This window comes from Danio aesculapii, chromosome 17, assembly GCF_903798145.1.
Source record: "Danio aesculapii chromosome 17, fDanAes4.1, whole genome shotgun sequence".
Taxonomy (NCBI): domain Eukaryota; kingdom Metazoa; phylum Chordata; class Actinopteri; order Cypriniformes; family Danionidae; genus Danio; species Danio aesculapii.
The window spans coordinates 43,959,019-43,984,406 of NC_079451.1; the positions used below are offsets into that span (position 1 = coordinate 43,959,019).

A 25,388-nucleotide genomic window follows, 5' to 3' on the forward strand; every position below is an offset into this window, starting at 1 on the left:
AGTCTACATGTTCTCCCCGTGCTCACATGGGTTTACCCCGGGTTCCCCAGTTTCCTCCCACCATCCAAAAACATGCAACATAAGTTAATTGACTAATCCAAATCGGCACCATAGACATGCTCCCAGTAAGTAGTTATCTGTTAAGAGCAATCACTGGCTGTTCATTAGCTACTACAGCAGGGGAGTTCTCAAGATCTACCTGAGCTCAAACTCCCCTCTCGTCCTGCAAACGAGAGGGAGCCCCGGGCTCGAGGATCTTATGAGCTCAGGGCTCTCTCCCGGGACAGCATGCCAAACAAGCTTTATAATCAATCATCAGCTAAGTGTGAACTCTTGAAATAAAGAAAGGTTGAAAACCTGTAACCATTGACTTGCATTTGTATTGTGTTTTCCACTATGGCAGCCAATGGTTATAGGTTTCTAACATGCTTTAAAATATCTTCTTCTGTTTTCAGAAAAAGCGGTGTGATGGGTAGCGCTGTCACCTCACAACAAGAAGGTTGCTGGTTCGAGCCTCGGCTAGGTCAGTTGGCATTTCTGTGTGGAGTTTGCATGTTCTTCCTGTGTTGGCGTGGGTTTCCTCCGGGTGCTCCGGTGTTCCCCACAAGTCCAAAGACATGCGCTATAGGTGAATTGGATAAGCTAAATTGTTGGTAGGGTGTGAATGAGAGTGTATGGGTGTTTCTTAATGATGGGTTGCAGAGGAAGGGCATCCGCTGCGTAAAACATATGCTGGATAAGTGGGCGGTTCATTCAGCTGTGTCGACCCCAGATTAATAAAGTGACTAAGCCAAAAAGAAAGATTTTTGGGTGAACTATCCCTTTTAGCGAAGGATTTGATTGATACCTCAGGCTGTTGATGTTCTGATCCACTCTGCAGATCTCTTGCACGCTCTCTTTCTGTGAGAATCTTGTGGGTTCCAATAGGTCTTCTGCAGTGTTTGTAATGATTAGGGTGCAGTTCAACAGATGATTCATCTGAAAAATCTACCTTTTGACACTTTTGCCATATATATATATATATATATATATATATATATATATATATATATATATATATATATATATATATATATATATATCCTTTAATTAAAAAATACAATTACCATAGTCATTAAGGAGTCTATTTCAGTCTATTTTAAAATTTCATCATTTCATTGTGGTTTGCATCCAAGTCAAAGTCAAGTTAAAACCTTTATTTTTCCCCTAACATACAGAATAATAAAATTATTATTTATTTACACAATATCGCTCTGTAATCTCTTCTCTGACAATCTCTATAGCCGAAAAAGTTCACCTAAATAACTTTTATCATCATTTTTAGCAGCTTAGCAATATATTGTCTGGTTTAGCCATGTAAATTATGGTTCAAAAACCGGCTAATGAGCTGCCAGCACTATTGAATTTCTGTATCATTCAGGTCTGGAGGCGTCCTCAATCTTTAATGATTGTACATAACATAGGACTGTAATGATGGCGTCAATTTAATCGTATCATTTTGAGCCCAATTAGGTCCAATAATGAAATGATGGAAAAACTAGTTGATCCATCTTGACCTCCAGGAAAAGCGCAACAAGTTGGACAAGTTTCTGGCCGCGCTAAGGTAACAGACCAGACAATTACATCTTCGAATGGTGTACAAAGAGAAAGAGTTAGCTCTTATAAATAAGATTGGATTGACGAGAGATTAACCTTTGATATACACATTGACAAGTTATTGAAAAAGCTTAGGCCAAAATTAGGTTTCTTATGCTGGTCAAAAAACTGGTTTTCCTTATAAGGCCCGTAAGAAATTTGTAGAAATTACATTTTTGTCTATAATTGATTATGGTGATCATTTATATATGCACGCAGCCGCTACTCAGAAAACTAGATTCTGTTTATCATGCAGAAATACACTTTGTCACAGGCGCAGACTCACGGACGCATCACTGTATTTTGTACGATCTCTTAGATTGGTTGTCTTTAAATCAAAGGAGAAAATTACATTTGTACTTACTTACTTTAAAGGCTCTCTTAGGTAAACTACCATCCTATCTTTCTAATTTGTTAACATTTCACATATATAACCAGCACACTAGATCTGGTTCCTGTATTCGTTTAACAGTCCCAAGGATAATGTCAGAACCTGCTTTTTCCTTTTATGCTCCAAGGGCTTGGAATGACTTGGCTTGGAATCAGCTTAATCTTGACACACTTCCAACTCTGAGTACTTTTAAACATCTTCTGAACAAGCTCTTGGAGGATACCTGTAATTGTTTTTTATGATCTGACCTTTTTATGAACGGTGATTTAGTAATTTTGTGGTATTGTTTTTTGCGATTTTTATGTGAAACTTTCTGTGCTGCCTGGCGTCTTGACCAGGACTCACTGGAAGAAGAGACAGTACTGTCTCAATGTGATCTCCTGGCTAAATAAAGGAAATAATAATAGTTGAATTTATACAATTAACCTGTCCCCCCTAAAACTGCTAAAAGTGTGTTATTTCAGTCATTTTTTCACAGGAGGGCTAACAATTTCGCCTTCAACTATACGTGATGCTTAGCATAAAAACCTAAATGAGTTTTCAGCTTTCATTAGGTATCGATCAAACACATTTCTCATCGTACCTGTTAGTCTTGGACATGAGACTGATGTCGACACCTCTGCTGCCGGACCACAACTGTTGACTCTGAAGTTTCCCTCTCATCTGATCCAGAATGTCTTTCTGGGCCTCTCGATGGCTCTGCTGGACCTCCACCTGCTGACACCAAAAACAAACCCAGAGAAGGAATCGTTATAATTTCAGCAACCCCTTGGAAAACAATCACCTCGACGCCATTGATCCGACTTCAAGAACTATTAAAACATAATAAACTTGCGAAACTATTAAACCAATTCAGACTCGTTGCATTTAGCCAAATCAATATGGCAACAATGAAACTGGCGTGCTTCCATTGGAGCGAGCAGCGGTGAGCGTTGGTTTTCAGTAGCGATTAGGAAGCACTTGTACAAGCTTTTTTCAAATCAGATGGAAAAAATATGTATCTCTCCTCGGTGCTTGAGAAAATTGGCTACATTGGCTTGACGGAGATCAGTTATTGTGCAAAATGCGAGCCGATGAATGAGCGAGCCAATAAAAAGCTCCAACAGACGGCTTTGATTTTTTGCTCATTTCTCAACACTTTATGAAGCGCGTTCTCGCCCGCCGCCTGCTCGGCAGATGCCTCCAGAAAGGTCAGACGATTCCATGAATGCAAACTGCTCCTCAATCAAAGCTACCCTTGATAATAAACAAGAAAATCAACAGAAAGATGTGTCGCTTTTTCATTCCATTTATTGGGCGGGCATCAAACGCCGGGGCTCGGGTGCGCTTTGCTCATTTGGGAGGAATGAAATGAACCTAACTAGGAGCTGTGGAAAATTAGCGGCACGAGCGCGCAGACTTCTCCTCTCCCTCCTCGGAGGAATTTGCTTTCATTTGCCTTCATTTTTGATTCACTCGGCTGGCTCGCCGATGCCATGTCAGGATCCTAATTACTCGATCCCAGCGGAGAAGCTTACACACACAATAATAAACCGATGCCCACCTCCGACAAAAGCAATTTCTGCCAGCCACCTTGAGTCTAAGGCCGGTTCGGCCCAGCACGCCACTTCGGTTTTGGAGTCGAGGACATTGTCGTGATGGAGATTCGCCTCTCCTGTGGCTTGTGGGTAAGATGCATTTGCATTGATCTCTCCACCATGGCTAAAACCCACCAGAATTACCCATCTGTATTAAAAAACGCCAAGCTGGAATGTATTAGAAATCTATAAATGTATACGTCTGAGCTGCTGGAAGATGCGGCTCCCATGGGTGAACATGAAAAAAAAATGTCAATATCATGCACATAAACCTACACTCATCAGACAGGAGAAATCGGGCTATTGATGAGCGTTTGCCATAATGTACGCAGAGCCCGTTCCCACAATGCAATGCAATCAGTGTCTGAGATAAAGGTTAAGCTTTCATAATCTCAAGGCAGACAATGTCAACCAAAGAAAAAACACGTGTAAGCCTCTGACTTAAAAGCGAAGCATTGCTTAATTAATTTTCCTATGGCACGTCGCCCGTGCGCTAACAGCCGCATCTGTATAACCTCCGTACATGCTATAGTTAGGCTGGATTTCTTACGTTTACGCAGGCAGAAGGGATTTGCATGTGAATCTCACGTATTCTTATTTCAAAGAGAATCATTCAAAAACCTCTCGCGTCGTCGTCTCTCTCTCTCCCTCTCCCTCTCTTGTGCCGTCAAAATAGGTCTTGCTTTAAACTGCTAATATGGCAGGAATCAATGTGAATTCAATCATCTGATGAACGCTTACTTCTGTCCCTCGAGTGAGACCGAGGCTCAGATGTCAGTAAAATCTGCTGAATCGAGTCATTTTGGCCCCTTTTGTTTACACGCCTCTGTCAGCTTCACAACTTCAGAGACGCACCGTGTGTTTTTACTGTCAATCACGAGCTGAAAGTAAGGCCATCATCACTTCCTGTAACACGACAGACTGTATTCACCGCACTTTATCAACAGACATATACGCAAACTAGAAGCTGCAAATATTTTATAACAAATTCTTTTAGAACTAAGGTTTTACTTGCTATTTATTTCTAATTCGTTTACAAAAAATCCAGTTTCTGAGTTCAATATTTTTCGAGAAAAAGATGGAAAAAGGATAAAGTATACATTGAGAAAAAATAAATTAGCCAAAACTAGCTTTGGACAAAAGCATCTGGTAAATGACTAAATGTAAATGTGCACTGTAAACAACGCTTGGTTCCACACAAACGTGTGTTCGGTCGGCATGAAGGAATTAAGATGTAATGTAATGTGCATTTATATATCGCATTTATTGTTACACCCAAAGCGCTTCACAATCATGGGGAAGGCGGGGGGGGGGTCTCTCCACACCACCAGCAGTGTGCAGTTGGATGATGTGATGGCAGCCACGGGACAACGGCGTCAGTGCACTCTCCACACACCAGCTATAGGGAGAGTGGAGAGACAGTGATAGAGCCAATTCGGTGGATGGGGATGATTGGGAGGCTATGATGTCTAAGGGCTGATGAAGGGAATTTGGCAAGGACACCGGGGTTACACCCCTACTCTTTACGAGAAGTGCCATGGGATTTTTAATGACCACAGAGAGTCTCATCGGATAGACGGCGCTCACTGACAGTATAGTGTCCCCTGCTGGTGTTAACAGCACTTTTAACAGCAACCTAATTTTCCCATGTGGTCTCCCATCCAGGTACTAATAAGGCTCAGCCCTGCTAAGCTTGAGTGAGTTACCAGTCTTGGGCTGCAGAGTGATATGGCTGTGGCGTATGTTAAATTACTAGTTTTTGCAAATTTAAGTGGGTTGGACATAAAACAGTTAAGTTGTTCCTTCAAAAAAACTCAAGAATTGTGTTGTTTCTGCTCAATTTAAATAAGTAGTTTAAACAAACAGAATATCTCTTAGTCTCTTTGTCATATCTCTTATTTGAGTGCAGCAGTCAAGCCATATTAGTTACTAAACATATCAAATTTCTTTATAAATGCTGCATTCTAAAGAATTAAATCAATACATGCATAAATAAATAGCCATTAAGAAAAATATTAAAGCTGCACAACGGTTTTCAACACTGATAACAATAAGAAATATTCCTGGAGCATCAAATCAGCAGATGATGTCTGAAGCGTTGAACCAGAACTTGAATCCCAATTTAAATTCATTCATTTATTCATTTTCCTTCGGCTTAGTCCCTTTATTCATCAGGGGTCGCCACAGCAGAATGAACTGCCAACTTATCCAGCACATGTTTTACACAGCGGATGCCCTTCCAGCTGCAACCCAGTACTGGGAAAGAGCCATACACACTCAATCACACACATAAACTATGGCAAATTCAACTCATCCATAGCGCATGTGTTTGGACTGTGGGGAAAATCGGAACACCTCGAGGAAACCCACGCCAAACGTGGGGAGAACATGCAAACTCCACACAGAAATGCCAACTGACCAAGCCGGGATTCGAACCAGAGACTTTCTTGCTGTGCGGCGACAGTGCTAACCACTGAGCCACTGTGTCGCCCCCAATTTAAATTATATTCAAATAAAAAAACACTTGACTGATTTACATATACACACCATTACTGTTTTTACTAACGCTGAGCAAACAAAAACAGTATCTATTCTGACTATACTTATTCTGTACATTTGAAATTCTCTTATTACTTAGCTATACTCTTATTATGTACCTTTTTTTAAAGCCAAGCTTAAGACCCACTTGTTCAAAATGGCTTTTAATGCATAGTAGCACTGACACTTTTCTCTGTTTTACTGTTTTGCTGTATTTTATTGATATTTCTGGTATAGTTTTTATATGGTTCGCTTTTTAGTTGTGTTGTATAATTTGTTTTTACTGGTGTTAAGCACTTTGGTCAACCTTGGTTGTAGTTAGATGCTATAGAAATAAAGTTTGATTGATTGATTGATATACCTCAAATAAAGAGAGAATACAGGTCTGTAGCTCTCAATTTCTTTTCAGTGATTCACTTGTGTTATATTCATTGTTCATTTTTTAAAAATAGCAACAACATTCGGTTTTAATCAGTGGTGTAAAGTAACAAAAAACAAATACTCAGGAATTACTTTTTCTCAGGAATTGTAATTTACTGAGTAGTTTTAAGAATGTGTACTTTTACTTTCACTTCAGTACATTTATAGAGCATTATCAGTACTTTACTCCACTACTTTCCTTCAACCTGCAGTCACTACTTTATTTTTGCTTGTCTATGGGGATTAGAAAAATCAGTCCTGTGATTCCTGTCCAATCAAATCGCACATAGAAGGTAAATCGCATCATAATGAACTACCTCAAGACATGTGCGATTTATAATTGCAGAAAACTGTTTGAAAGCATTAAAAGTGTCCAAGAAGATGTCCAAAATCTATTTAGATGCATGTCACTGATGAGAAGATGATGGCTGTTTACTGCATAATGACCGAAACAGCCTTAAACACGCAGCAGGTACAAGAAGTCAACATGACGTCAGATTGGCATTGTACCCCAACCTCATGGGGACCTTGCATTTTATTTGGAAATGAAAATCGGGTTGGCATCAGAACCCAACATTAGGGCAACGTCAATGTCTAACGTCCAACCTAAAATCATCCAAATATCAACATCTAATGATGTTACAGCTTGATGTTGTTTGGACGTTACTACTATGACATCTATCAGACGTTAGATATTGGTTGCTGTACCTGACGAATAAACGTCAGTATTTGACGTCAATATGATGTTGGCTTAAGATGTTGGCTTGACTTTGGATTGGTCACTTTCCAACATAAACCTAAAATCAACCAAATATCAACATCATTTGACGTCATTATTGGACGTTGATTATTTATTAAAATATCGTTGTCCTTAGACGCTGGCTAGACATTGAATTTTTGTTACCTGACATCAGGACCTAAATCTAACCTAATATTAATGTTATATGGTGTTATGTGCCTGCTGGGTAATAACTAAATGCACTACAGAATGTAACATTTAACAATCCACAAATTACATGGAAATCCATCAGCTTTCCCCAGAGAAATACTCACTACTCAATACTCTTCAGTACTTTTACTCATAATTTGAGTAATATTTACAACAGATACTTTTACTCTAATGATACGAATAGTACTTTTACTTAAGTACGATTTTTCAGTACTCTTTCCACCACTGGTTTTAATGGAACCAAATCAGCAATCGAGAATCTAATCAACAACCGAACTGAATCAATTGAGAGCTTCTGAGTCAGAATCAAATCAAATAGCGACCATTGAATGTGATAGTCATATTTTCTTACAGTATTTTTAATTAAATAAACGTTTATGTTTATGTAGTGTATATCTATCAACATGCAAAGTGACGGGAAGAGATGCGCACATTAAAACAAATGAAACAACAACAGATCTTTGCTTTTCTGATGAATATTTGAGCCCTTGCTCATCTCTAAAATTGCTTGGCAAATATTCTAAGGCATTGCCAGTGTGTGCTAATTGGTTGTTTACTGGTAAAAGTCCTACAAGCACCATGGTTAATCATCCAACTACCTATAAAAATCAAAGTACCACACTCACCTGAAGCAACATGCGTGACCTGATTTGAGACACTAAATACAAACAACAAAACAAAACCACAACAAACGCTACATTTTTTGTATTTACTAAAGGGAACTACTAATAAGAACACAAAAAAGTCAATAACAGTAAAGTATTAAAGGCCCGTCAGGCAAGAAATAAACAGAGCAGACTGATTTGCCTTCGTAAGCTGCTAAAAGTCTACAGATTTTGTTTAAAAAACATGGAGTGGAGGAAAACAATCACAGACATGATCGGATCGTCCTTGAGCTTTGAGGCACATGTGTTTCACATCCAACAGGAGGGCGAAATTCATTGGGATCAAATATAATCCAAACAGAATTGAGTGACGTTCTTCTGTTGCTTCATTGCTCCAAAACAGAGAAAGGGAAAGAGAGAGAGAGACGGGAAAATGAATCATGTGTCAGCAAGACAAGAGTCTCATTGAAAACAGCTGGGAATGATACACTAAATAGGGAAAAATGTGACTAGAAAAAAAGGTATTATTTTTATTATTCAGTTAAGATTGTTGAAATTATACTCTTTTAGATGCACATAAATACAAAATACTTTTAAGGCGCAACTAAATACTTCCTCAGGTGCAACTACAGTGAGCAATGGTCAGATTGAGATTGAGTGCTTGTTTCATTTACTCCATAATGAATGTGAAAAAAGGGTGGGGGGGCTCAGTGTTAAGCATTGTAGCAAGAAGATCACTAGTTTGATATGCAAATTAAAGAATCAATGCTTTGAGGCTACGGTGCTAACCACTGCACCACCATGCTGCCCAAAATGATTCATTTTTTAAGGTAAGTTGTTGCAAACTATTTAAATAGGCTTTTGTTTATATTTAAACAAATCAGATGTAGTAATATTTGACTTAAATTGTTTGTTTAAAGCCCAACGTGTCTTCTTCCCAGAGAAACATAAAATGTGAATGTAGACCAAATTATTTAGCAACTGTTACTGTTTTAGTTTGGGAAGGTCATTTTTGAGAAAGTGCCTCTGACAGTGAGGGAGAGAAGGACAGCGAACATTTGCAGAAAACATTTGCAGAAATCTCATTTTGCATGCTATCTTAATCAAATTTGAAATATAAACTCATAAGACACTTGGCTTTCAAATCTTTTTTTATAGGTTATTCTATGACTGATTTAATGTGTTTGTATATAGAAAAACAAATATTGAACAAAGTACAATTTTTCTTTCTCATAACTAGGGATGCACCGATACCATGTTTTTGGAACAATCCGATCCCGATGCCAAAATTCTGAGTATCGACCGATACAGATCCGATCCCGATACTGCGCCTTTTTAAGCATTATATGGTTTCCATAGTTCTGGTGATAAATATAATAGATAGATAATATATCTTTTTTAGTAAAAATAACAGACCTATAAGCCTACTGTTTATGACAGACAACACAACTAACTTAAAACATGATGCTTGCTGTAAACTAGGCTACATTATTTGAGCATTCGTTATGACATTGATCTGTTGTGGTCAAGCTTATGGTTCCTTTTTTAATATAAAGATTTTTCTTTGAAATCTGCAATAGACTACCACTATTGATCCTGTTAGCAAAACCTATTTTCCTGCAGGGTTGACGCAGACTAAACTAAACTTCTGAGACCTGTTTTACTTAAATCCGTCAGTTTCACTTTTATTAATCTAACAAACTACTTTGACCACAATGAGCCAGGCTTTACAAACTCATCGCAGCACTGAAAGTATTCCCCTTGAAGGAATAAACTCAGTCGGAAGGATGAGAGAACAGAAACTCATTGTGAGAATAATTTTTACGGAGCAGTGCACATCGCACCTGTGCAGCCATTGCGTGAATGAAGTGTTTGATGCATCACTGAGACAGCGCACGGTCCGCCCAGTCTCTGCGGACACTTTCCAAACTTAACAGCACAAAGGGAAGAAATCAGTGTGCTGAGGATCTGTTTAATGTATTATTGAGCCTTTTCTAATTTAAAACTTCAGGTAGGCCTACTTTGTGTGTGAAGAGCAGGTAATGACCCTCTCTACTCCAGTGTTGCAAATGCGATCTGCTGATCTAACAGACACAACGCAACATGATTTAGAAATAGCGATGAACTCCTTGGAGGTCAAAATGAACCCATTTATTGCAAAACTAAATGCATTTCTCCACTGATGATTTATAGTAATAGGAATATTTGTTCTTAATTTGGAGAAAGTTTTACGTGTTGTCATGGACGCGAGTTCCAGTAAGAATTGTGAATGAACGGAGAATGATTGACAGGCACAAGGGAGGGAAGCACTGAAGTAAACATGAATTTAAGCACGTGTATATTCATCTGTAGTTCACATTAAACTATAGAATGGCTTCAGAACATTTGGGATATAGTAGCCTACATAACAACCTTCTAGTGCCTGATAATAGGCTACCTTCATGGCTTTTGTTGGCTTAGAAATGACACAAATTATAGATTTGGATCGGTACCAGCTGGCCGATACCCGATCCAGCAAAAATACAGTAGTCAACATTTAAAGTGGATCATCACCTTTCATTAAAGTGTTTCTAAAGCTATTGAACGGCACCCATTCTCTTGCTAGGACAATAAAAAAAAACATTTTTGATTCACTTTGAATGTTGACTACTGTATGTGGTATCAAACCGATACCCGATCCAAGTATTGGGATCGGTGCATCCCTACTCATTACTTCCTAATATATAACTTTTTATAATTTTGAGCATGAAACCTTCTGGTTGGACCATAGCTCAAAGTGTCTTCTTTCCAATGATACCTCATTTTTGTAGCTCACTGGGGTCAAGAACTCTTACTATTTAAAGTTAGGTAGGCGTAAATCCCCAGAAGTGAGTGCTGGCTAACAGATCCAGCACATTTAAATAGGTTGCAACAACTTACCATCAAAATTTTAGTAAATCCAATGAATCATTTTTTTTCTGTGTATTTCATTTGAGTGTTTTCAGGGGGAAAAAAAGACAAGGTGCTGCTTTTCCTGAAGACCAAAAACCAAAATTCCACAATTGTCATTTAAGAGGTTATTTACAGCCTCTTAAATGACAATTGGGGAATATGGTTTTCTTTTTTCTAACACAATATTTCCCAGTTTGTGGAGGTGAAGCTTTATTGCTGGTGTGTTTGTAAATTTATGAGCTGCTTTTGATAGAAACCTCGGCCATTTACAGCGGCCGCCTCGACCCCACACAACTGGCGTCTGAATTTATTTTCCAGGCATGCCTGCGTGCGCCGCTCGCCTCTGAACATCAGGATGAACCTGATGGGAGACATTTCAAACAGGCCGATGTATGTTCTGGCTGTTTTGAACGCCGGTCGCTGGGGGGGCCGCGGTGGCAGGAGACTTCCCACCGTTTTCAATCTCGCCGCAACGCTTTTCGCATTCAGAGCAGACGATAAAGAAGCGCGCGACCCCTGTGTTTTGTCACATAGCTTAAATGTTGAATTTAGGAGGTATCCATTGGCTCCTGTCCAGCAGTTCACCTACTGCACGCTAGAGTCACATTTTTTTCTCTTTGTTAGTTTATAGCGTTCCCAGCTGCTTTCAATGAGAATCTGTCCTGCTGCCACATGATTCGTCTCTCTCTAACACACACACACACACACAAGCTCTCTTCTTCTCTCTTCTTGTACGTTGCAAAGGCTTTTTCTGATGCTTAGTTTTATGTTTACAGATTTTTAAGGTTATATTTCGAAGGGCACCTATTATGCCCCCTTTTAAAAGATGTAAAATAAGTCTCTGATCTCTCTAGAGTGTGTGTGTGAATTTTCAGTTCACATAAATAATGTTTCATAACTCTTTGAAACTGACTCTTTTAGGCTTTGATCCTAATTGTGCTGTTTTGGTGACTGTCGCTTTAAATCCAAGTGAGATTTTGCTCTTTTCAAAAGAGGGCGGAGCTACAAATGCCTGTGTGTCAGCATAGTGGCTAATTCAAAAACAAGACTAACAGTTTATGGTAATGAGGGAAAGAGGGTCACTAATAGGCAAAGCTTTCCCCCTCTGATGGCATGTGCAAAGGCAGAATGTCAATCAAAGAGACCTAATTATTTTTAACCATTAGAGGCTGTCTATATTCACACACTGTTGCCACACAGCTGTGTTTAAACTCCTTATAAAAGTGATTTTTGTGTAATAGGTCCACTTTAAGGTTTATTTTTGGATTATAGTTTACAAAAAGAAGCGAAAAAAAACAACAAATGATACATTTCTGTTGTTGGAAAAGCAAGAATGACTATTGACCTAACAAGAAAATAAAGCACAGGGGGGAAGTTGTTCAAGATGTACACGTTTATAAAGAAGTTAATTAAAGTGAGAATTCATTTTGATTACTTATTTTATAAAAATGTGAGGAATATTGAAGATTATTTTCATGTATGTATTATAATTGTATGTGTGTAATTGTAAAGAAATGCTCTGCTCGGTTAAAGATGGAGAACAAATTTCTTGCTAAATGTCTTGAGTGAAATGGACATTTGTTAATTGTGTTAAATGGTAAAAAAAAAGAAAGTAACAAGTGATGGTTGAAAGCATTTAAAATAGAGAGAGAAAATAAGTAAAGCAAATTATTAGAAGATTTAGGGTATTTGTTCTTATAAAAAAAGCTCTGGTAACACTTTAGTTTAGGTCATAATTCACGGTATTAACAAACTATTAACTAACACTACAAGATTATTATATTACTAATTAGCTGCTTTTTAATAGTTGATACACTGAAAAAAGTGTTGCGTGCAAAACTGTTGCAAACTATTTATTTGTGTTGAATTTAAACAAACAAATTAAATTGAGCAATGTTCAACTTAATTAGTTTGTTTAAATTCAGTCCAAATAAATTGTTTACAACCACTTAACGTAAAAAAATTAAGTAAATCCAAGGAATCATCTTTGAATAAATTTTTTCAGAGTAAGGTAAAAGTTGGGTTTATGTAGAGGTTTATGTTTTGAGTATACTGAAAAAAAGTGTTGCATGCAAAACTGTTGCAAACAATTTATTTGTGTAGAATTTAAACAAACAGATTAAATTTAATAATGTTCAACTTAATTAGTTTGTTTAAATTCAGCCCAAATAAATTGTTTACAACCACTTAACATAAAAAAATTGAGTAAATCCAAGGAATCATCTTTGAATAGGACTAGGGAAGCAGAATAAGATCATACTGTATAACTACTAATGAACAGGTAATAACTTAATAATAGGCAGGTAAAGCCAGAAGTTAATAGTATGAATTGTGACCTAAACTAAAATGTTACAGAAGTTCTTATTTTGGATTAAGTAATTTCATATGCTTCACTGTAAAAAAAAATGCACACAATTCCACACAATTCCTGCATGCTGTCTCAACACAAATCAATTAAGTTCACTTACAAATTTAAGTGGATTGAACATAAAACAATTAAGCTGTCAAAAAAATAATCAAGAATTGTGCTGATTCAGCTCATTTTAAATAAGTAATTTAAAAAAATAGGAAAAATAATATTTGGAGTGTTCTGTAGAAGTTACAGAAAAATCTTTGGTAACACTTTAGTTTAGGTCACATTCAAACTATTAACTACTGGCTTATTACCTGCCTATTATTATGTTATTAACTGTTCATTAGTTATAAAGTATGATCTTATTCTGCTTCCCTAGTCCTACTCAAAACATAAACCCAACTTCTACCTTATCAACTAATAATAAGCAGCTAATTAGTAATTTATTAAGCTTGTAGTGTTAGTTAATGGTTTGTTAATACCGTGAATTATGACCTAAACTAAAGTGTTACCAGATCTTTTGCTGTTAGTTTACTCACTTCAAGATGTAGGTGACTTTTTCTTCATTAAATGTTAAATAATTGTAGCTAAAATATGCAGCTAAATAATTGTAGCTTAAATGCCATTCAAAAATAATAATAAGTAATAATAATTAAAAATTTTAAAAAGTCCTGAGGTTGAGTAACAACAGCAGATTGTCATTTTTTTTTTTTTTGGCTTGAACTGTTCCTTTAAAAGCCTATATTTTCTTTGACATTCATTCATTGATGCTTTTTTTTTTTGCCATCACCATTTAATGATGTCATGTTCCAGGGAAAATAGATATTGTGTGTTGAACGTCGGTCGTGGTAACTATTTTTTCCTGGTTTTGTTCATTATTCTTTAACAAATTTAAGCACTGTTTTCAGTGTATTTCATTCCAGTGTTTTCAGTTTGAAAAAAGATGCTGCTTTTTCTGACAACTGGCTTTTTTTCCCTACATAGTCGTCTCAACCCGTGAAAAAGTTACGAGGGGAGATTATTTTTGAGGAGCGCAGGCCTCTGAGGAGCTGTAGAAGGCATGAAACTCATTTGGAAACTATTACTTTCAAATCACTAGTCATAAAGGCAGGATTTAATGTGCGGTGGGGTCTTCCGACATGAATCACGCAACTTTATAGCACAAAATAATGGCGATTATTACAGTGTTGTCAGACAGAAGTTGATGTCGTTCGTTCGCGCTTATCTGTCTTTTGCAGCTAACCGGCTTCTGATATAACCACGTTCATTTGACTGCATGGTCGAATAAATGTGATTATGTATGCAATAAAGAAACACAGGGAGTCATATTTCGATGGCTATATCTAGACTGTCGCTGGAATAGATGCCAACGTAGGTGTAAGATTAATTGGCTGAGCTTTATCAAACGAGCACTTGGCAACATGCAAAATGTGTTACATTATTCAATTAGGATGAAGTTAGGCTTTTCTGGAGGCAACTGAATACAAAGCACCTTTAAGGAAGCTCATGTGCAACTATAGAGCGCAATAAGTGGGGTGGGAAACACATTTTTAATTTTCTGCACTGACAATCTGAAACAAAATATGTTGGTGTTACTTGATAATGACGATTAGGTGTTGATTTACTCAACCTCAGGCCTTCCGAATTGCATTAAATTTTTTCAACACAATCTCATTACGAAAATGTAGATGGCAAAATATGTAGCCAGAAGTATGTATGTCTGCATTTTGTCATTAAAATGAACACAACAGGGCGATATGACGTTGTTTTGTTTTCGTGCTAGCAGCTGACCGCATCCCTCAGGCTTTTCACCTGTTACCAGTTTGTCCAGAGGCGTTATGTTGGCTGACTTGAGACATAGAGAGGAGTTGACCACGACGACGGGATTCGAGTCCAGCGAAGAACGGTTTTAAAAAGCAGGTAAGACAAAAACAAAAGCCAAAAAATTTAATATCAAGTAAATAACAGGGTGAGAATGTGGTGAAATCTGAAAACGTAGTAAAAATAAGGCGAGGGCTTTTCTTTTTGTGGGTTGTTTTTGAAAACACTGTTTGGTTTAGGGAAGTCAGCGGGTCAATCTGTGCTTTTGAAGACGCTATCGGTTGGTTTGGGGAATCAGTCAGTTAACAGCGGCCTCTAGTGGATTTACACGAGAACAGCAGGCGCAAATGACACTCGAGAGAGGAATTTGAGATCTCGAAAAGTGCACACAGCGGCTTCTGGCGGATTCGCGAAAACAAAAACTCCAAAAAATGTTTTTGCTTTTGTTTTACCTGGTTTCTGGAACCATTTTTTGCCGGACTCGAACCCTGACATCTCGAACGCATTCGAAGGTAAACAGTGAGCAGTATAGCGAAAAGGAACAGAAGCTGTTAGCGGCACCATAACATTCGTTTTACAGACGAAATGCAGCCAGATGTACCCCTGGGTGCATATTTTGCAGTCTCCAGAAATGTAGACCTGGGTACGTATCCACTATGAGCCTGTGTTGCATAATGAGCATGCAGCCATTCATCTCTGCTGAGTGTTCCATCTCGTTCTTTAACACATCGCCAACGGTCAGAGTCACTCAGGCTGCCAAAAAATGAATGATTTCAGGTTGCCATTAAATCTCTGTATATGAGAACACCCCTGTGTATCGTCTCTGCTAAATGTCAAACATCATCTAATGCACCATCATTTCTTAAGACAGCATTTTAGACATCTATTTTTAAAAAAGCCCTCACTCTAAATCTAATTGATGAGGTCAGAATGAATTTTTAATTGGTGATAAGGTGTGACTTATATTTAGCTTAAAGCAAAAATCAACGCCTTTGACCTTGACATGGAACCGTCCTATATTACTTGCGTATGTCGCCGTCACTTTAAGAAATATCCTAGGCAGTTTGAAAGCTTTAGCTCCTGCAACATTTATCAGGGCGTGAAATTAGCAATTGCTAGGAGCCAAATTGCTGCTTCTTATTTAATGTTGTTGCTGAAAAGGTGACATTTAATCGCTGATCCTTGCTTCCATGAAGCCTGAGCACCTGGAGACACGAGCAGGAAAAAAGGCGCGCAGGGGTCTGAAACAATGTTCACGTTATGGATTAGTCAGGCGGGGGGTCGTATCGATCCGGCGATCATTTTCAATCTAATAGACACCGTCTTGGCTTTAATATGGGCTTGCTTTACTTTAGCTTTGTCATGCATGCCAAACAATCGCACCAGGTGTGTGGGGGGAATGTCAGAGTAGATGCTGCTGTTGTAGATGGGTGATGGGAAACATCTGGGTCATTATGCACAACCCGGAGTCATATACGTACATGAGCGTTACTGTAGGCATTGCATATCAAACGTTCAACATTTGCATGCATGATTTTTTTTTTTTTTTTGCCAGCTTTTTCATGTATTAGCAAATATGTAAAAGCATTAGAGCTGCAATAAGTTATTTAATTTTTATAATCAATTCATGTAATTGATTGTAATTAATGTATAATCAATTAGGACAATACAAAAAAACTGTACTTATTCTTTTTAAGACGATTTTTAACGTTTAAGTAGCCCTTTTCAGTTTTTGAGGGAATATTAGTTGATAGCTGATTTTATCTTGTCCTTTTGTTTTATCGCATTATGTTTTTTTACTGTATCAAATTGAGATTTTACTAAAAATGTAAAGTGCGTTATAAATATTATGTATTTTTATTATTATTATTGTTATTTTTATTGTATTACTTTTATTATTAGTAGTAACAGTAGTGTCATTAATATTATTATTATTACTACTAATATTATTATTATTATTATTATTATTATTATTATTATTATTACTACTACTACTATTATTATTATTATTATTACTACTACTATTATTATTATTATTATTATTATTATTATTATTATTATTATTTCACAGGTAAATTGAAAGAATTTGATCAATAATTCAGTTATTACATTTATTCTAACATTTCAATTTAAAATGTTTTTGGTTCCACTTTATTTTATGATGTTTTTGTAACAGTTCTGAGAAATATTAATTAACAATTTACTTACTATATGGTTAGTATAAGAGTTTTGCATAATTGATTGCTATTAATATACTAACATAAGCTCATTCTGAAAAAGCAGCCCTATACAAATTTCTGGAGATCGTGAATTATGTAGCCAAAGGTACATATGGTTGCATTTTATCTTCAAAACTAATGGTATGAGGTGGTATGATGCTGTTCCTTTTCGCGCTAGCAGCTGACCGCTTATCTCCATATGGACGGCTTTCCCGCTGTTACCAGTTTGTTCAGTTAGCTTGCCATGTACATCGGCGGACTTAAGAAGCAGAGAGGAGTTGATTAAGACGATAGTGTTCGTCGTATTGTCTTACTTAGCAGGTAATACAAAAACAGAATTCAAAAAATAAAATAAACAAGTATATAACAAGGTGAGAATGTGGTCAAATCTGAAAACGTGGTAAAGATCAGACGAGGGCTTTTCTTTTGTGAATTGCTTTTGAAAACTGTCGGCTGGGTTTAGGGTAGTTGGAGGGCGGGTCAATCGGTGCTTTTGAAAACACTATTAGTTGGGTTTAGGGAAGGAGGAGGGTGGGTCAGTCGATCGGTCAGTCAGTCAGTCAGTCATTCAGACAGTTGACATCGGCCTCTGCTGGATGCACGTGAGTAAGCGTGAGCGTGAACGGCACTCGCGAGAGAAATTTGAGATTTCAAAAAGCGAACACATCGGCCTCTGGTACATTCGTGAAATCAAAAACTGCAAAAACGTTGCCCCAGGGACGTATTTGGCTCTCTCCAAAATTTATATGAGGGGAACGTTTTTCAGAATGAGCCTGGGTTGTAATATACAGTAGTATGTACTTTGTAATTTTTGAAATATTGTAAAATATACACTCAAAAAATGACATTTTGCTGCTTGTTCAAAGCAGTTTGTACATTTTACTTTGTTCAAAGTACTTTTTTAAATTCAGCTAAAACAACACAATTCTTGAGGGGCTTTTTAGAGGGGGTGGGGGCAGCTTTATTGTTTTATTCAATCCACTTAAAATGAATTAATTTGATTGATTAATTAATTAATTCGCTAACCTAATTCCTTTATGTTGTCCCACCATTTTTCTTTTACAGTGTAAGGTTGTTCTGACTAATTAAAGTGTCTTTTTAATGAATTTTAAGCCAACTAAACAGACTAGCTTCAGCTTTGCTGGTACTGTGTTAATATTTTGGAGTGTTAAAACAATAATAATAAAAAATTTATAATAATATGATATAAAATATGACTATGTAATGTATGCTTAAGTGTTATTGAGTTTATGGTCATTGCATGGCATGGCTCAGGTGTTTCCTGTTGATGAAACACTGATTGAGCTTATTTATATATATATATATATATATATATATATATATATATATATATATATATATATATATATATATATATATATATATATATATATGTCACAAGCACCAGCGATCGTAACTCCATAGATCGCTTGAATACACTCACAATCACTTATGATCTACAAATCCACCACTGTTGGACTACAACTTCATACATGCACTCCGCAGATGTTCCTCATTCTAACTGATTACACAAGCACCACCGGAGGATTGTCAAGGACTGATTACACACACTATTTAAGGAGCACATACACTCACTCCAGTCGCCGAGTCTTGTTTGCTTTCAGTGACATTATAACGCGTTAAACTAGGCGAGGGTCAAAACACGGAAAAACAAGACAAGGATTGTCTTGTTTTTCCGTGTTTTGACCCTCGCCTAGTTTGTCTTTTTGTCCCTGTCTGCCCCCTGCCTTCCGACCTCTTGCCTGTTATTGTGACTACGATTCTGGATTGCCTTCACACATCTGTTTGCACCCGTGTTGACCACTGCTTACCTGACTGCCTCAATAAACTTGCATTTGGATTTTGGATCCTAACTCTGTTGTCAGTGTCACAATCCCCTGGTTGCAATATATATAAAATAAAATAAAATAAAATAAAATAAAATAAAATAAAATAAAATAAAATAAAATAAAATAAAATAAAATAAAATAAAATAAAATAAAATAAAATAAAATAAAATAAAAGAAAATAAAATTAAATTAAATTAAATTAAATTAAATTAAATTTTTATCTTTGCCAATCCCTGATTTGGGTTAATTTGCACTCTAAAGCAGTGGTTCCCAAAGTGCGGTTAGGACACGAGACAATTGGGGGGTCACTTAGTGATTTTCTAAAAATCTAATTAATTAGTTTAAACTATTAGAATCACCATATTTTATCCCTAAAACCTACAGAAGATAAAAATAGTAGTTAATAGTTTAATTTAAAAATACAACATGCAAATAAGAAGCCATCAGCCTTTCAATTTTTCTTTTCCATTGGATTACGACCCCTTGGGTGATTACTTATAGCAAAGACACAGCAACAGAATCAGATACAGCAGATTGATTTTATGGCACCAGGTAAAATTTTCTGACACCTTTACGGCACTCACCTATATTGAAAATAAAGGCCACGACTGAAAATGGAGGAAGAATAGACCTGGGCCTATTTCGGTGTTTGTGCACTGTTGCATGCAAGGTTTGGATATTTAAAACCACCTCTGAGGACATTGGGGGTCGCGAGTCTCTGGCATTGTTATTTTGGGGGTCATGAACCCCTGCTCTAAAGTATGATGTAAAATTCTTAAATGTAACTCAAATGCATGTCAATTAAAATATATTCATTTAAATACAAACTGCATTATTTATAATTTAATACATTACTAAATAAGTATAATGTTTAAAACACCTACTTAAAAAAATCCATCTAATAGATAATAGATCAAGCACCACAGAAAACACATGCTCACAAAATATGACTATAATCACAATACAGCAATCCTCTCTGCAAATGCAGTTGAAAGAAAAAAAAAGGCAGCGTTTGGTTTGACTACTTCACTGCGACCTGCTTCAAAAATCCCCTGACTTCAATTCCTCGACGCTTTTCAACAAAGCGAGACGGCATGCATCAACCGGCTTAGATGAAGATATTTTGAAAACTGAGCCAAGCGCTTCGGGCAGGTGTTACATGAGAATCCATTAATATAGGTAATTAACATTAGCCACCATTTTAATTAACATGCAAACTAATTAGGAAATAATTAAGTCACATAAAAAAAATCAGATCTTCATTTGAAATCGCAAGGAGACGGTATCGAGGCTACCTTGACTCGATTTCTTTTGAGGTTTGGGAAGCAGAAATGAGGCGGATTTTTTTTTTTATTATTATTTCGAGAGAGTTGGAGATGAAAGCGGGTTGTTTGTCAAAGTGGATTGTGGTCAAATGAAACTATAAACCGCCAGTAGATCAGACTGATTTCTAGAGGATAGGCTGAGCTCTGCTGGCCACTCTCAGCTGAACAGACTGAACTCAAACACTGTGTCAGTGTATTAAAGCACAAAGACACATCAGTCGTCAGAGCCTCTGCCTGCAGGCCTGAGTGTGTGTATGTGTGTGTGTGTGTGTGTGTGTGTGCAGCTCTACTATTCCCACAGAGATCCCACATTCTGTCCAAAGCCTCATGTAGAGCACAAACTAATCCACCTTCACAGAATAAGAGGAAAATTAAAGCTCAAATTACCCAAGTACAACGTGTTCCTGGATCTTCATTCTTTGTTATGAAAATGCATAATAGATTACATGCAATAAAATTACATGTGAAGATGTTTTCCAGCCTGTCCAAAAAGTGGCTCCTATCAAAACAGATACGTACACACTAAGCAAATGGTTGTGTTGGATTCTTTGTTTGTAATTTGTGTGAGTGAGCCTGTATTTTTTAAGTTGTTAACATGTTTTCGTGTTCTTGCACAGTTTTTGTGGTCAGCAAACATACTGGAATCTCAGCGAATACTTGCTTCATAGACATAAGAAATACATTCAAATATAGCTTGAAATCTGCACTTTTAAATGAAGCAACTACAATTGAAAACAAAAGTTTTTTGTTTTGTGATCTTTATGAAACGAACATGAGTTACAGTGCGTCCTCTCAAATGCACATCACATGACAGCAACTACTCAAGCGCCTACAAACTTGTAAACAAATAGTCGCTGTCACTTCTAGAGGAGATTCGCCACCAAGACCAAGTTGTGAATTACTTCAGAAGAGCGGCGTGATCTGACAAAGTATTATCCAGAGGATGATAATGTGTAACACGGCCATAAATGAGGTTCGTGTCGTGATCTCGTTCTTTTCGAGTGCACATGTGCATTAGCCAACCCAGGCTCATTCTGAAAACGTAGTCCCGAGGACGTTTCTGGAGACCGCGAATTATGTAGCCGGAGGTACGTATGGCTGTATTTCGTTTTTTAAGCGAATGCTGCGGGGCGGTATGATGTCGTTTCTTTTAGCGCTCGCCGGCTGGCCGCTTACCTTCGTGTGGAGGGCTTTCCCGCCATAACCAGTTTGTCCGGTTAGCTCGTCCTGTGCGTCGGCGGACTCGAGACGCAGAGAGGAGCTGACGATGACGACCGGGTTCGAGTCCGGGGAAGAGCGGTTCCAGAAATCAGGTAAGACTAAAACAGAATCCAAGAAATAAAGCGAAGAGGTTCATAACAGAGTGAGAATATGGTAAAATCCGAAAATGTGGTAAAAAAAAAAAAATTCGGATGAGGGCTTTTCTTTTTCCGGACGGCTTTTGTAAAGTGTGGGTTGGGTTTAGGGTGGGCGGGTCGATCGGTAAAATCGGTTGGGTTCAGGGAAGGCCAGTCGGACAGACAGACGTTCGTTCGACAGCAGCCTCTGGTGGGTTCACGCGAGAACAGCGCGGGCGCGAACGGCACTCGCAGGAGACGTCCGAGAAGCCAAAAAGGCGCGCACAGCGACCTCTCACGGATTCGCGATAACCAAAAACTGCAAAAATACGTACCTCCCGGGACGTATTTCGCGGTCTCCAGAAACGTCCTCGGGACAACATTTTCAGAATGAGCTTGGGTTGGCATTAGCTTGGGCAACCTGAAAATATGCTGATTTTGTTTGATTTGAACGTTCAGAAATGAAACTTATGAGACAGTTGTTATTTAATTTCATTGGTGATTCTGAATATTGTAAGCTTGTCAAACAGTTTTGAAGAATTTGATGTTTTCTCATTCAGACAAAATGCAGGAGCATACTGCACGATATGCGTTTTAAAGATGGCCTCTGAGTGAAATGACTTGTCTTGAAAGGACTTTTATCAAGGCAAAGATAAAAGAAATCAGTTATTAGAAATGAGTTATTAAAATTAGTTAGTTTAGAAATGTGATGAACAAATATTTGTTTCCATTGAACAGAAATTGGGGGAAAAATATACAAGGGGGCTATTAATTCAGGAGGGCTGGTATCTCTGACTTTAACTGTGTATATATATTTTTTCTCCACACACCATCCACTGGCAGCTCTAACAAAAAAGTTAGCTCAGGACCTTGAAGATAGACTATGATTCAGAGGAACGCCGCTCCGTGAACAATAAAGCATGTTAGTCCAGGAACATGTTGTGCTTCACATTGCGCCTCAGCCTCCAAACGTCAACATTAACTCCGAACCCCGCAATTAGACTTTGATCACAACAGGACTGAGAAACGTCCAAATGCGTCTGCCTTCAGAGTGTCCTTGGCAGACTCAGTCTAATATTCGCCAGGCGTTTTCCAAGAACGGCATATGTGTAGTGCATTTGTTGTTGGAAGGACTGTCACGAACAATGCAAGCCGCAGAGCCGGGGAGCGCAGTCACAAAACACCACATGAAGTAAGTGCTTTTAAATGCTCTTCTTGGCAATCACAGAAGGAAATTGATTTTAGTAATAAGACAAAGAAAGCAATTGCAGAGATCGATGCATAAAACCGAAGCGTAATGTACAGAGCCAACTTTACTATTTCATTAACAGTAGGACAAAAACTCCAGAAAGCGTTCGCTATGACAAATGCTCCGCGCCATTATATGCACATTTCAGGTAAGTGCTGCGGGCCAAGTTAAATTCCATTTCTCTGCCCCATTGTATCTCTATTTATTATTTGTTGTATTTGTTCCAGATGGTGAAGGAAGGGCTGCTGAGAGACTATTGTTCCTCTGGCCCCAGAGAACCGGGTCTGAAATAAACTCCATCACACAAATCCCAGCGCCGCAACTGCCTCCACACGCTAAAAGCTTCTGCCTCCATATACACACACAATAATGCAAACATTGGCTTTTGTGATTTATGAGGACTCTCCATAGGCATAATGTATTTTATACTGTAAAGCCCTGTGGCGAATTTTGAATGTGAATAGACTGCGTTAAGTGTATTTTTAACAGTTTGGGATTATGAGCACACAAGGCATGTCCTTGTAAACCCCCTAAATACAGATGTCATACCCACGTCATTATACAAATTTGTGTCCACCAAAACCAACACACACACATACATGCACATGCATGCACTCACACGTTTATTTTAGTCAATTGTGAGGACACTATATCATTTACTTTGATTTTATAGTGCACAAACTGGATTTTTTAATCACCCTATTCCTATATACAGTTGAAGTCAGAATTATTAGCCCCCCTTTGAATTTTTTTTCTTTTTTAAATATTTCCCAAATGGTGTTTAACAGAGTAAGGAAATTTTCACAGTATGTCTGATAATATTTTTTCTTCTGGAGAAAGTCTTATTTGTTTTATTTCGGCTAGAATAAAAGCAGTTTTAATTTTTTTTAAGCCATTTTAAGGTCAAAATTATTAGCCCCTTTAAGCTATATATTTTTTCAGTAGTCTACAGAACAAACCATCATTATACAATAACTTGCCTAATTACCCTAACCTGCCTAGTTAACCTAATTAACCTAGTTAAGCCTTTAAATGTCACTGTAAGCTGTATAGAAGTGTCTTGAAAAATATCTAGTCAAATATTATTTACTGTCATCATGGCAAAGATAAAAGAAATCAGTTATTAGAAATGAGTTATTAAAACTATTATGTTTAGAAATGTGTTGAAAAATCTCTCCGTTAAACAGAAATTGGGGAGAAAAATAAACAGGGGGGCTAACAATTCAGGGGGGCTAATAATTCTGACTTCAACTGTATATATTCTGTATGATTTTTCAGCCTTTTGAAAAATGAAGACATGGGCAATGTGTGCGTCTCCTTGTAACACCTGTGTCATACTTAGTATATGTCATTATACAAATGTGTGTCCTGATATCTCCTAAAAATACACACACACAAAGTATGTATGCCAAACCTCACACTCCTTTAGAGCAACCTAAAACACCAGAAATGAAGTCATTCCATTGCCTGATCATGCCTATATTGACAATACTGTCAACTGAACTGTTAGTTTATAAAGTGATATTTAGCAAAAGACTTTCCTCTTCCATATTTAAATTATATAAATAATGATAAAGGATAAGGATAAACAATGTCACATAATATGGAGCTAAACTACGTACATATATGTTTAATATGATGTTCCTAATGCATTATTAGAGGGTTTGAATTGTGTAATTCATTATAAATTACATTATATGTCATTTAATATTTAATGATAATAATAATAATAAATAAGAAGATTTTTTTTTATATTTCATACTCCCTAAAATGTTCCATTAAACCTTTTATAAACATTAGCTTTTTTGTAATACCTGTATATTTATATGAAATTATGTAGGAAGGTTGAAGTACATGAAAAGACTAAACTATTTGCGAATGAAACATTTTACTTTATATACTTTACAAACACATACAATACTACTGTATTCAATATTCACAATTCTGACAACAAAAACCTCTGTTGAGCACAAAGGAAGATGTGATGAGAAAAAACAGCCACTGACTTCTATAGTATGTTTTGTTCCTACTATGAATGTCAATGTCGGATTTTTTCCAATATTCTTCAGATTATCTTGTTTTGTGTTCAACAGAAGGAAGAAATTTGTAAAAATTTAGAACCACCTGAGTGTGAGCAAATGATGGGGAAATGTAACTTTGTACACGAACCATCCTTTTAATACATTTT

General features: G+C 37.2%; 1 protein-coding gene across 1 annotated transcript in view; it reads right to left on the reverse strand.

Annotated features, from left to right (window-relative positions):
- akap6 (A kinase (PRKA) anchor protein 6) overlaps positions 1-25,388 on the reverse strand; it is a 324,063-nt gene that overhangs the window by 142,838 nt on the left and 155,837 nt on the right. The window contains 1 exon segment of the mRNA XM_056476530.1: positions 2,610-2,743. Within this exon segment, the coding sequence (XP_056332505.1) occupies positions 2,610-2,743 (134 nt within the window).